Source organism: Salvelinus fontinalis, chromosome 22 (genome assembly GCF_029448725.1).
Source record: "Salvelinus fontinalis isolate EN_2023a chromosome 22, ASM2944872v1, whole genome shotgun sequence".
NCBI classification, from domain to species: Eukaryota; Metazoa; Chordata; class Actinopteri; order Salmoniformes; family Salmonidae; genus Salvelinus; species Salvelinus fontinalis.
In genome coordinates, this window is record NC_074686.1 from 4422386 (window position 1) to 4437469 (window position 15084).

General features: G+C 42.6%; 1 protein-coding gene and 1 long non-coding RNA gene across 2 annotated transcripts in view; one reads left to right on the forward strand and one right to left on the reverse strand.

The window, feature by feature from the left end:
• The first annotated feature begins 342 nt into the window (after positions 1-342).
• On the forward strand, positions 343-3258 carry LOC129819587 (uncharacterized). The gene is made up of 3 exons (XR_008754100.1): positions 343-740; positions 2449-2540; positions 2886-3258. It is a non-coding gene; the product is annotated as an uncharacterized LOC129819587 (long non-coding RNA).
• A 70-nt stretch (positions 3259-3328) lies between these two features.
• LOC129819589 (nuclear factor of activated T-cells, cytoplasmic 1-like) overlaps positions 3329-15084 on the reverse strand; it is an 89697-nt gene continuing 77941 nt past the window's right edge. The window contains exon 12 of the mRNA XM_055875964.1: positions 3329-4469. Within this exon, the coding sequence (XP_055731939.1) occupies positions 4414-4469 (56 nt within the window). The 3' untranslated portion in view covers positions 3329-4413. The remainder of the gene's footprint in view (positions 4470-15084) is intronic.

Below are 15084 nucleotides of genomic sequence, written 5' to 3' on the forward strand. Positions count from 1 at the left end.
CTAGCCTTGAATATCTTCAAAATCCTCTTGACAACATAGCCAACACATTGCCCTAGTTGTATTTCTTTAAAAATAAATATACACCTGAACAGATTGAGGTCTTTGTCTTTTATAAGGCATGTGCTTTTAACTCCCTGTACTCAAGGACTCAATGTTGATGCCATTTCTCAGTCCTTGGGTGACTTGAAGAGATGGCTCAAGTCACAAACATACAAAGCTGTACTAAACAACAGATCAAAAGTAAAATTGAACATGCAGGCAATGCTATCATTGGTGAGTGTGAACAAGTGCTTAAAGGTCAACTGCCCCTTGGAACCAACTTCACTGGTTTTAACCGGCATCGATATGAGTCAAATTCATTCTAGTGTCAAAATTGACTGCAAAGTGTAAATAGAATAATTTTTATTATAAAGTCAGTCTCGTCCAAAACAGAGTTTTGTAAGTGCGTTCGTCACGACTTACTAGGGGGTTGGGTATGGATTACATGGCTCACTTTTGCAGATGATGCCCAATTGCCTAGAGACAACACGTTGTCGTACCATGTGGACATTTTTGACGTCAAGTCTGCATATGGATACAACACACGCACGTTTCGCTCAGCAAACAGGAGTGAAAATAGGCTTCCATAAAGTTGCCGCAAACTCCCAATGCATTTCAACAAAATTGCCAGATGGCCAGGAATAGATTGTACCCGACACAGTCAATTCTGCTGCCTGTCAACCGTCAAACGACTGGTGTTGGTGAGTATGTTAGTGTAACGGATGTGAAATGGCTAGCTAGTTAGCGGGTACGCGCTAGTAGCGTTCCAATCAGTTACGTCACTTGCTCTGAAACCTATTAGTAGTGTTGCCCCTTGCTCTGCAATCGCCGCGGCTTTTGTGGAGCGATGGGTAACGACGCTTCGTGGGTAACGACGCTTCGTGGGTGACTGTTGTTGATGTGTGCAGAGGGCCCCTGGTTCGCTCCCGTGTCGGGGCGAGGGGACGCCTTAAAGTTATACTGTTACATTAGCTAAATAGATAAGAGGTACTAGCTATCTAGTATCTACTTTTGGTTATACATAGGGTGTGAAAAATGCCATATTTTGACTAATGTTGTATTTGTGTAGCTAATCCTCTTAAGAAAACCAATGGTCCAAACCGCATGTCTCTATCATAATCTGTTCAAAAGTTACTGGTGTTTTTACCCTTGTAGGATGGCCAAAATTAGGATGACTAAATCAATGGAGCCCAGAGAAAAAAAATTGTCAAAAATTTGGAAAATTGCATTGTCATCTAGGCTGGATTCTGTGCAAGAATTAAGGCTACTGGCTACCTCACTTTCCTGTTGAAATCATATATTTTCTCGAATCCGCAGGACATAAAACAATATAGAGGTAAGATGGATATTGATTTTGAGACATGGCATGTAGTATTTTCATATTTTAGTGTACGCTTTTCATATTAATTCTAAATTCCTATTTTAAAATAACATTTCTGACAAAAACAAACTTATCTCTTTGAAATGTCACTGAGCATATACCAAGCGTTTTATTTTCAAAGCCTTTTATATTTAATTCACCGCTATGTCAACAGAGCTCGGTGCTTATTATTGGATGTATTAGGTTACTCATGTTAGAGAAAGACCCAACGGAACAATTCAGAACATAAGTAATCACATTTGTCTTGGTAAAATGTATTTTATAACATAAGGAAGTGAAATTTCATCACCAAAGCACGTTTTCACCCACTCTGGGCAGGACACCTTATTATAAAACATTATTTGATAATGCTAGCGAGCCAGGCTAGCTGTGATACCACAGATGAAAGGGGAATGATACTGTAACGAGATAAATACATTACTCTAACGTGTAATGTAGCATGTCAGAGGAAGATGTGCATAGCTCACGTTAGCTAGCTACCTTGGTAACAACAGATAACTGTAGCCCATTGGCATTAGGGTCAATAACAGGGCAAGCACTTGGATACTAGCTTGTTAGTTAACCATAGGATGTAGCCAGCTTGTTTTCAATAATGTTTTAACTCGCACTGGATAGCTAATGTTACTTTAGCTAGCTAGCCAATTCATTGCAACTCGTACAAAGATATGATAACTAACCCGGATTTGCAAGTTAGGTCTTTAACTAGCATTCGGGGGCTTTGTCTGCTAACCCAAAACAACATGCCTGTTATCATAAAAGTTTATCATGTATTCTCTAGAGCAAAAATAAATGTAGGATGGCACTTGTCTACTGTAAATATAGCTTTGGCTCTGGCAGCAAATAGCAAAACATATCAGTAAACATTCAGCAATGTAGACAGCTGGTTGCATAGCAACGGCATCAGCGTCACCGGCCTGAATCTATTCCGTAGTTACAGTCCCTCTATTAGCATATAAATTACTTACAAACTAGAGAAAATTATTCTTCTCGCTATATTATTCAGTGATGATATGTTATTCCATTCACAGGCTACACACAAAACCTGGTGGATTTGTTGTTCAGCAGCTTCGTGAGTAACCCCATACCATATTAGGAGCTGTTACAGAAGGCTGAGGCAGTGGTGAGTTACCAGTCCTGCTTCAGAGTAATGGAGGTCACATTTGGTCTGGTCAATGGTCAAAATTACTATCTGTCCTGAAATTCACCTAATCACCATTCATAATATAATGAGTGCTGTGTATATATGCATGTATTGTATGTTATAAGGAGGTGGCCCCTTCCACTGTGCCAATGGACTACTCCTGGGCCCCAGTGAGTAATGCCAACCAGTCAGTGCCATGCTGGCACGTGTCCCTTGGGAATTAGCTATGAATCAGGATTGGCTATGGCTATGTTCAACCGTGAAATAACTGTTGGCTTCCATGACTATATAGTGACAGTCTTTCTCCCTCCCTTTGTGATATAGAAGCTGGGTGCCATATCGGAGCCGAAGTCGGGCTCCTTCATGACCAGTATCTGTGACGAGAGGGGCCTGGAGCTGATCTACACTGCCATGCCCATCAGGCATCGGCAAACACCTCAGAAGGGACAAAAGGGGATTACTAATAAGACAGTACATCGCAAGTGTTTAGTAATATCACCCTTTCGATACATGTCACTCGTTAACGCTTCCTCATTTTTCTACAGCTGGGCAGAAGAGACGCTTTTGAAATGGAGTCCTCTGACTGAAAGACAAGTTGATACTGATGTCTGAATTGGGAGAGACGTTGCACTCAGCATTAAAATTATACAAGACACATCTATTATTTTGTGTCATCTTTTGTTACTATTGAATTGAATGGTACTATCAATAGGGGGGAGGGACACTGGGGGGGGGGGGGGGGGGGGGGGGGGGGGGAAAATGTCAAGCTGGTCTATGTCTGTGCAATGTCAAGATGTAGGCTAGGTGACACCTGTTGTAGGGATATTAGTAGTTTTGGGATTTGTCCCCCTGGGAAAGATGTAACAGTGGACATAAGGAGAGATGAGACAAAACTAGCCAGTTATAGAATATTGTGTTGGTGGACAGCTGAGCTGACTTAAGACCAGGCGTTCAACTCTCAGTTTAAACCATTTCCACGGTAACATGCATTACATGACTTGACGAAACACTGAAACTAAGTTCTAAGCTACTTTCGTAGCAAGGTGTTGTAGAACAAGTGTCTTATGAAACACATTCCAGACACTGGCACTTGCTATCTTGCCATAACTGATTTGACAGAGAAGTATTAGCTAGTTACCTGCTGTCAGCTTGACTAAACACAAGCTCACACAAACCGTAGAAGTGAATTAGCTGACCATCTTGAGAAGGCGAGTCAGTCAGGAGGGGAGAAGTCCTCAACTTCAAACGTTTGTTCGCTCCATAGCAAAGCTAGCTTGTTTGTTGTGATTCCGCTAGCATTTCTTTATGAGCATTGATGAAAAACAAGGCCAAATCAGGAAGTGGAGTCGCCCTTTAATTCTCATCATTTCCTATTTCCAGTCAAAGGCACTTATTTTGGATGAAATCATCTCATTGAAATGCCAGATACACAAAACAATCTGAAGCACTGTACACAAAACGTACACTTAGGCACTGAATCATTTACAATATCTGCAGACAGAAGTAAAAAAAAAAAAAACTAGATTCTTGGTCCACTAAAAAGTATACTTATTTGGGTTGAGGCTGGAAGGTGTGGTGCTGCATAGTACGCCTGTTTTTAATTTCTGAGAGATCAGCCATTTCTTCTCATCTTCAATCTTTATACAATGGCGAATCTTCTGAAACGGCATCTTCTGAAAGGCACACATTAGATTCTAATCTTCAAGATGCTCAATCTCTGTTCCCCTTGGTTGTTTTTTGGCTTCCTGCATACTGTAGTCCAAGCATGCAGACGTTGTAACAAATGATTGGTACAGTATGGTATTTCCCTTTCTTCCGCTTCAGTCCTCCTGTGTCCATGATGAAAGTGGTGCTACGCATGACTGTGGACAGAGATGCTTGAGAGGTCGTTCCTGATGATCTCATTAACTGTGAAGAAAGGAGAAAGATGTCAATATCTCCCAATCTACATCAAAGCATCTCCGGTACATTCTTAGAAAAAAGGGTTCCAAAAGGGATATTTGGCTGTGCCCATAGGAGTACCCTCTTGGGTTCCATGTTAAACCCTCTGTGGAAAGGGTTCTACATGGATCCCAAAAATGTTCTACCTGGAACCAAAAAGGGTTCTTCAAAGGGTTCTCCCATGGGGACAGCCAAATAACCCTTTTAGGTTCTAGATAGCACTTCTTTTTTTAAGTGTATAGTTCATAGTATTTGAGCGATATAGCTAGGTGTTTAAGCAGGTAATATGTCATGATGCGTTCAGTGTGCAAAATATAGTCATTTGTTGAAACAGGAAAATAAATGGAGTCTTGTTAACACCGATGAATAGAAGTCTCAGACTGTTTGGTTTGGAGAGGATGCAGCTTCTTGCCCTCTACAAAGGATCCAAATGCACTTGTCATGCACTTGTCTCTCCCCCTTTCCTGCCTACTGCCACTCTTTCAGTGTTCCCACAGTCGGAGAGCCTGTCCCCTTTTATCAGCTGTGTTCTTTGGCTGATGGGAGGGAAGTGACCAAACACAGAAGGGACCAATTGGAACTAAACAAACCTTCTGAAAAAGAGGATGGAAAAGGCAGCCATCTTGAATGAGGAGTCCACCATGAACCAGCCCTGTCAGACTCACCAAGAGGACCTGACTCCCTTTACAGTGCTTTTTCTGGCAAGCCTTATCAGATCTGGAGTCTGGAAATATTTCACAATCTGGTAACATCTGCATAACCTAAAGCTTTTAGCAAGAAACGGTCTCCTTCTCTATAAGGTGCACTACTTTTGACCAGGGCCCATAGCGCTCTGGTCAAAAGTAGTGCACTATTTAGGGATTATGGTGCCATTTGGGATTCAGACAGAGGCTGTTAAATGATCGTGGTGCTGGTTCATTCAGTACTATTAAATGATATATCCTCTGAATTAAAAAACAACAACTATCAAGTAAGGAATTTTCCTCCAAGCTCCTCAATCAGGTGTCTGTGATGAAATGAAAAGAAGTGCCTTGTACTATTGACCCTTTATCCTCTCATCGTCATAGGAAAATAATGTTTATTTATATACAGATACTGAAGCAACTATAACACAGATGGTGGTTTGGTCTCACAAGTAATGAAGGGGCATAGCTTGTTCTAATAGAGAATAAGGTGGTATTTGGGACTGAGTCTCTAACCACCTCGACAGCAGCTCCTCCTGGACTCAGATCTAGCCACAGGCCAAGGATGTGTCTGACAGCTCCACCTGGTAGCAGCCAGATAGGAAATGAGTGAGGGGAACACCCCTGGAGCCTGGTGGTGGAAGCCAAGCCCACGAGCATACAGAGGAATTCCCTTTGACCGGACACTGGCCCTGCACCATTAGCTCGCTCCCATTACAGCCAGGAGCTGGGGCCTGGAAAAGCAGTCTGGAATTGTAAGATTCCCTCCCCTCAAAAATGGGGTGGTACTTTTTCATCTATTGTGGTGCGGTGCAGCTCTTCCCTGTGTGGCCCAGCCCTGACACAGCCACTTCCTCTCAGCCTTCTCCCTTACTTCCCTGCACAATAAGAGTGACCGGGTGTGCCTAGCAGTGTTTGGCTGGTCCCGGAGGTGTTTACATGGTAGAGAGAAGTCTTTGGGGTCCAAACAATGTGCAGGTCAAACTAATTTGACATGATCACAACCGGTGGTATAAATGTACAAGGGACAGAGCTGAATGTGAGAAACCGAGACCCACATAAGCAACCAATAAATTAAACTAAAGAGGCATTCCATAACATGTTCAGGGATTTCGAAGACAAATCACTTGAATTTTGATAATAGGGAAGCTCTTTTATTATGGCTACAGAGTACAGTACAAACTTCCCTGAATCTGGGCCGTCAAGTTGTCTAGACATAAAGTTAATATGTTTGGCCAGCTGATTGACTGCTCTTAATAAAGAAATAGGAAAACGATCTGTGTTGGCTAAATGACGGAGTAGAGATCTCATACGTGTGTGTCATAGAAACACACAGACACACACTATTATGTGTCTTTGAGGACAGGGGTGTATTTCAATGTGATATGACTTCATGAGGAACTTGGCAAGAGCAGATACTTGTTAGTGGAATTATGGCATTTTTTTATTCAGGTACATTAAATCACCTCTTGATCTGCCATAATAGTGGATCTAGAAAAAAATGGCTATTCAGTTTCCAACGGTTCACTTCTGTGCTAAAGTTTTATCTTTGTACCACATCACCAGCAGATGATTTCCAAGCCCATCTTTCAGATATTAGCAAAGCATGTGCTAGGAGAGCAGGCTAGCCATCTTTCAAGGGAGACCTTGGAGTATTCCCGTTCAGTAATATGGAAGATCTGTGCTTCTGTGGGGATAATGTACCATACTAGGCCTCAGCTTGAATTTGATTGAAATCTTTAACAACTCTATTTAGGTTCAGTGCAAGTCATATTGACATCATTACATTTTCTAATGCATACACAAGGTGCATAGCTTCATTCAACATGATCTTCAGAGCCCCACACTACTTCTTAGTCTTTGTCAGCAGCAAGGTGTATAGCTTGGCCTTTCAAAAAGAATAGCCATTAACCACAAAGTGAAGAAATAACCACATCCTGAAATGGACCCCCACCCCTTCACTTTATTCTCCCCAACCCCTTCACTTTATTCTCCCCAACCCCTTCACTTCATTCTCCCCAACCCCTTCACTTTATTCTCCCCCACCCCTTCACTTTATTCTCCCCAACCACTTCACTTTATTCTCCCCAACCCCTTCACTTTATTCTCCCCAACCCCTTCACTTTATTCTCCCCAACCCCTTCACTTTATTCTCCCCAACCCCTTCACTTTATTCTCCCCAACCGCTTCACTTTATTATCCCCAACCCCTTCACTTTATTCTCCCCAACCACTTCACTTTATTCTCCCCAACCCCTTCACTTTATTCTCCCCAATCCCTTCACTTTATTCTCCCCAACCACTTCACTTTATTCTCCCCAACCCCTTCACTTTATTCTCCCCAATCCCTTCACTTTATTCTCCCCAACCCCTTCACTTTATTCTCCCCAACCCCTTCACTTTATTCTCCCCAACCCCTTCACTTTATTCTCCCCAACCCCTGCCACATGTGTCCTTCCCAGAACTAAGTCCACTGGCCCGGCCGTCAGTCGTCTATTTGATCTGGCATTAACCTTCTCTGCATCTGGAGGTTATGGGATATCCTTTTCCAAAGTCAAACAACCAGGGACGAGTTGTGCTCCAACGTCTCGATACATGCAGTACATACATCACGTCATGATGTCAGACATAAACCTGAGACATTAATACATCAGAAACATCCACACCATATCATCACCTGCCCATTTAATGACCAACATGGTGGATGGATTACGGAGGTTGAATAGATTTGCAGAAATATGCCACATATGGTTCAATAGGTTCTAGGTATCTGCTGAATATAGAAAATATACATCTGTAAAAACGTTGTATTTAAAAAAGATTGACAGCAGTTTACATGAATCTAAATCTGGGATTGATTATTAAATGTAAGTGTTGAGTTTAACACCAACTATGTTGGTGGTAGATCCTACAGCGCTGTAACAAGAACAATGTCCCCCTTTCTGAATCAGTGCTGCTCATTTTGACCCTGCAAAAGCAAACTGACCCACTGACTACAAGCAGAAAACACGGTGGCTTACCCCCACCAAGCCCACACCGTTGTCTGTTTACGTCTGTTGCCATGGACTACATTTCATTCTGTTGCCACATTTCATGTGAGGGATCTAATTGAAAAAATCTAACCGTTGATCTGTGTATGTTTACGGATGATTCAGGCTCCCCGCCCTCAACACAACACTAAAAATAGCCTCCCGTATGAAAGTGACAGTAGCATGTGGAACTGGTTACTATGACGATGTTCAATACAGAGTCCTGCGATAGAGACATACTGAAAAACTCTGTGTTGTTCAAAGCAAACAACCCAGATGGGAAATTCTTGTGTGAATGGCAAGGACCGCGAAATGAAGGAACGGACGAAAACAATGACTCTGAACAGCTAGAGAAACAAAGTCAGTCACACCATTCACAAAACAATTAGCAGAACTGCGCTGTTAGCCCCATTTAAAGGGTTCCAGAGCATCAACAACCGTGCCAATAACGAGTGTTTCTGTCAACACAATACATCTGTACTACAGGACAACCGGTCCACTAACATGCTTAACTACCACCTTTAAAACCTATTCATATTCACAGAAAAAGACAAGCCCTGAAACAGTGAGGAAGGGCGGTGGACATGCACGTCCTCCAGAATATGGCCACATGGCTGGGCCAGGCCACAAGCCACAAGATGTTCTTGGCCCGTGCGGGCTGGGGCTCCTGCTGTATTACTGTTAGTCGGTTCCTGAGTGCAGTCGGCTAGTTCAGCAAGTCACCCTGTATTACGCCAATGAAAACACTTTTCCAACCAGGTATTTTCTACATGCAAATTGCCTGAACAATGGAGAAATACTGAAATACGGGAAAAGGCTTAAATATGTATATATGAAAAAGGAGGGCAAGTGAGAGAGAGAAAGAGAGAGAGCAAAAATGCTACCGTGCGGATAACATTCCATATCAATATCTGGAAATGCAGCATTGACTGGCGACTTCTCTGTGAACAGTATAAAACCAGTTGGTATTCAATATTGGATCATGGTAATCCAAAAGCCACATCATATCTCCTAACCAAAACTGTAAAAGTGGTTTTGTTTCCTTCCTTAGGTTGAGAATATTTACCAAAATGTTGAGGGAATCACAATCTCAAGCTATTACCTGAACCTCCCTCCCCTCTTCTCCCTCGGGTCTCTCTCCTCTACTACCCCTGGCTCTCACCTGTGACTTTACAGTAACATTACACTATGTGCCCTGGTCCTCTACTCCTCCACTGCCTCAGGCCACAGTGGCAGCAGGCTCAGGCAGCATCCAGAATGCACAAGCTCCAGTCAGTAGCTTTTATAGCCACGTGTCAGAGTTTCCATGAGGAAAGAGGTTTGGAACGTCCTACAGGAGAATCTGGGAAATGGTAGACAGACAGGGGTGATCCTTAGACTGTAGGTTAAAAGATGGCACGGTGAGGGAGATACTGGGATGATGGAAGATAGGGATACCTTTTGGTGGTGTGGTAGGACAGTTATTAAGCATGGGGGTCAAAATATTAGAGGTCTGTTGTATACAGCTTTGTTTCACACTAAAATTGAATGTATGGACATTCCATTAAGACATTAAAACATGGAGTGCCAGGTAGCCTAGTGGTTAGAGCGTTGGGCCAGTAACCGAAAGGTCGCTAGATCGAATCCCCGAGCTGACAAGATAAAAATCTGTCCTTCTGCACCTGAACAAGGCAGTTAACTGCTCCTAGGCTGTCATTGTAAATACGAATTTGTTCATAACTGACTTAAATTAAAAAATATATATACCGTATCTCACCATTTTAAACGAATAAAAAGCTAGGAAGTAAAACTCCTGTCCACATTACTGTAATTATACCTATCCTGGTCCAAATCCACATGTAACCGTGCCAAAACTCCTGTCCACATTACTCTAATTATACCTCTCCTGTAATTATACATCTCCTGGTCCAAATCCACATGTAACCGTGCCAAAACTCCTGTCCACATTACTGTAAATATACCTCTCCTCATCCAAATCCACATGTAATCGTGCCAAAACTCCTGTCCACATTACTGTAATTATACCTCTCCACATGTAACCGTGCCAAAACTCCGGTCCACATTACTGTAATTATACCTCTCCTGTAATTATAACTCTCCTGGTCCAAATCCACATGTAATCGTGCCAAAACTCCTGTCCACATTACTGTAAATATACCTCTCCTGGTCCAAATCCACATGTAATCGTGCCAAAACTCCTGTCCACATTACTGTAATTATAACTCTCGTGGTCTAAATCCACATGTAACCGTGCCAAATCGCCTTTCCACATTACTGTAATTATACCTCTCCTGGTCCAAATCCACATGTAACCGTGCCAAAACTCCTGTCCACATTACTGTAATTATAACTCTCCTGGTCCAAATCCACATGTAACCGTGCCAAAACTCCTGTCCACATTACTGTAATTATACGTCTCCTGGGCCAAATCCACATGTAACCATGCCAAAACTCCTGTCCACATTACTGTAATTATATGTCTCCTGGGCCAAATCCACATGTAACCGTGCCAAAACTCCTGTCCACATTACTGTAATTATACCTCTCCTGGTCCAAATCCACATGTAACTGTGCAAAAAAAACGCCTGTCCACATTACTGTAATTATACCTCTCCTGGTCCAAATCCACATGTAACCGTGCCAAAAACGCCGGTCCACATTACTGTAATTATACCTCTCCTGGTCCAAATCCACATGTAACTGTCCCAAAACGCTGGTCCACATTACTGTAATTATACCTCTCCTGGTCTAAATCCACATGTAACCGGGCCAAAACTCCTGTCCACATTACTGTAATTATACCTCTCCTGTAATTATACATCTCCTGGTCCAAATCCACATGTAACCGTGCTGAAACTCCTGTCCACATTACTGTAAATATACCTCTCCTGGTCCAAATCCACATGTAACCGTGCCAAAAACGCCGGTCCACATTACTGTAATTATACCTCTCCTGGTCCAAATCCACATGTAACCGTGCCAAAAACGCCGGTCCACATCACTGTAATTATACCTCTCCTGGTCTAAATCCACATGTAACCGTGCCAAACCTCCTGTCCAAATTACTGTAATTATACCTCTCCTGGTCCAAATCCACATGTAACCGTACCAAAAACGCCTGTCCACATTACTGTAATTATACGTCTCCTGGGCCAAATCCACATGTAACCGTGCCAAAACTCCTGTCCACATTACTGTAATTATACGTCTCCTGGGCCAAATCCACATGTAACCGTGCCAAAACTCCTGTCCACATTACTGTAATTATACCTCTCCTGGTCCAAATCCACATGTAACTGTGCAAAAAAAACGCCTGTCCACATTACTGTAATTATACCTCTCCTGGTCCAAATCCACATGTAACCGTGCCAAAAACGCCGGTCCACATTACTGTAATTATACCTCTCCTGGTCCAAATCCACATGTAACTGTCCCAAAACGCTGGTCCACATTACTGTAATTATACCTCTCCTGGTCTAAATCCACATGTAACCGGGCCAAAACTCCTGTCCACATTACTGTAATTATACCTCTCCTGTAATTATACATCTCCTGGTCCAAATCCACATGTAACCGTGCTGAAACTCCTGTCCACATTACTGTAAATATACCTCTCCTGGTCCAAATCCACATGTAACCGTGCCAAAAACGCCGGTCCACGTTACTGTAATTATACCTCTCCTGGTCCAAATCCACATGTAACCGTGCCAAAAACGCCGGTCCACATCACTGTAATTATACCTCTCCTGGTCTAAATCCACATGTAACCGTGCCAAACCTCCTGTCCAAATTACTGTAATTATAACTCTCCTGGTCCAAATCCACATGTAACCGTACCAAAAACGCCTGTCCACATTACTGTAATTATACCTCTCCTGGTCCAAATCCACATGTAACCGTGCTGAAACTCCTGTCCACATTACTGTAAATATACCTCTCCTGGTCCAAATCCACATGTAACCATGCCAAAACTCCTGTCCACATTACTGTAATTATACCTCTCCTGGTACAAATCCACATGTAACCGTGACAAAACTCCTGTCCACATTACTGTAATTATACCTCTCCCGGTCCAAATCCACATGTAACCGTGCCAAAACTCCTGTCCACATTACTGTAATTATACCTCTCCCGGTCCAAATCCACGTGTAACCGTGCCAAAACTCCGGTCCACATTACTGTAATTATACCTCTCCTGGTCTAAATCCAAATGTAACCGTGCCAAATCGCCTTTCCACATTACTGTAATTATACCTCTCCTGGTCCAAATCCACATGTAACCGTGCCAAAACTCCTGTCCACATTACTGTAATTATAACTCTCCTGGTCCAAATCTACATGTAACCGTGCCAAAACTCCTGTCCACATTACTGTAATTATAACTCTCCTGGTCCAAGTGCCAAAAACTAATGTCCACATTACTGTAATTATACCTCTCCTGGTCCAAATCCACATGTACCCTTGCCAAAACTCCTGTCCACATTACTGTAATTATACTTCTCCTGGTCCAAATCCACATAGAACCGTGCCAAAACTCCTGTCCACAATACTGTAATTATACCTCTCCTGTAATTATAACTCTCCTGGTCCAAATCCACATGTAATCGTGCCAAAACTCCTGTCCACATTACTGTAATTATACGTCTCCTGGTCCAAATCCACATATAACCGTGCCAAAACTCCTGTCCACATTACTGTAATTATAACTCTCCTGGTCCAAATCCACATCTAACTGTGCCAAAACGCCTGTCCACATTACTGTAATTATACCTCTCCTGGTCCAAATCCACATGTAACCGTGCCAAAAACGCCGGTCCACATTACTGTAATTATACCTCTCCTGGTCCAAATCCACATGTAACTGTCCCAAAATGCCGGTCCACATTACTGTAATTATACCTCTCCTTGTCCAAATCCACATGTAACCGTGCTGAAACTCCTGTCCACATTACTGTAAATATACCTCTCCTGGTCCAAATCCACATGTAACCGTGCCAAAAACGCCGGTCCACATTACTGTAATTATACCTCTCCTGGTCTAAATCCACATGTAACCGTGCCAAACCTCCTGTCCAAATTACTGTAATTATACCTCTCCTGGTCCAAATCCACATGTAACCGTACCAAAAACGCCTGTCCACATTACTGTAATTATACCTCTCCTGGTCCAAATCCACATGTAACCGTGCCAAAACTCCTGTCCACATTACTGTAAATATACCTCTCCTGGTCCAAATCCACATGTAACCGTGCCAAAAACGCCGGTCCACGTTACTGTAATTATACCTCTCCTGGTCCAAATCCACATGTAACCGTGCCAAAAACGGCGGTCCACATCACTGTAATTATACCTCTCCTGGTCTAAATCCACATGTAACCGTGCCAAAACTCCTGTCCAAATTACTGTAATTATACCTCTCCTGGTCCAAATCCACATGTAACCGTACCAAAAACGCCTGTCCACATTACTGTAATTATACCTCTCCTGGTCCAAATCCACATGTAACCGTGCTGAAACTCCTGTCCACATTACTGTAAATATACCTCTCCTGGTCCAAATCCACATGTAACCATGCCAAAACTCCTGTCCACATTACTGTAATTATACCTCTCCTGGTACAAATCCACATGTAACCGTGACAAAACTCCTGTCCACATTACTGTAATTATACCTCTCCCGGTCCAAATCCACATGTAACCGTGCCAAAACTCCTGTCCACATTACTGTAATTATACCTCTCCCGGTCCAAATCCACGTGTAACCGTGCCAAAACTCCGGTCCACATTACTGTAATTATACCTCTCCTGGTCTAAATCCAAATGTAACCGTGACAAATCGCCTTTCCACATTACTGTAATTATACCTCTCCTGGTCCAAATCCACATGTAACCGTGCCAAAACTCCTGTCCACATTACTGTAATTATAACTCTCCTGGTCCAAATCTACATGTAACCGTGCCAAAACTCCTGTCCACATTACTGTAATTATAACTCTCCTGGTCCAAGTGCCAAAAACTAATGTCCACATTACTGTAATTATACCTCTCCTGGTCCAAATCCACATGTACCCTTGCCAAAACTCCTGTCCACATTACTGTAATTATACTTCTCCTGGTCCAAATCCACATAGAACCGTGCCAAAACTCCTGTCCACAATACTGTAATTATACCTCTCCTGTAATTATAACTCTCCTGGTCCAAATCCACATGTAATCGTGCCAAAACTCCTGTCCACATTACTGTAATTATACGTCTCCTGGTCCAAATCCACATATAACCGTGCCAAAACTCCTGTCCACATTACTGTAATTATACCTCTCCCGGTCCAAATCCACGTGTAACCGTGCCAAAACTCCGGTCCACATTACTGTAATTATACCTCTCCTGGTCTAAATCCAAATGTAACCGTGCCAAATCGCCTTTCCACATTACTGTAATTATACCTCTCCTGGTCCAAATCCACATGTAACCGTGCCAAAACTCCTGTCCACATTACTGTAATTATAACTCTCCTGGTCCAAATCTACATGTAACCGTGCCAAAACTCCTGTCCACATTACTGTAATTATAACTCTCCTGGTCCAAGTGCCAAAAACTAATGTCCACATTACTGTAATTATACCTCTCCTGGTCCAAATCCACATGTACCCTTGCCAAAACTCCTGTCCACATTACTGTAATTATACTTCTCCTGGTCCAAATCCACATAGAACCGTGCCAAAACTCCTGTCCACAATACTGTAATTATACCTCTCCTGTAATTATAACTCTCCTGGTCCAAATCCACATGTAATCGTGCCAAAACTCCTGTCCACATTACTGTAATTATACGTCTCCTGGTCCAAATCCACATATAACCGTGCCAAAACT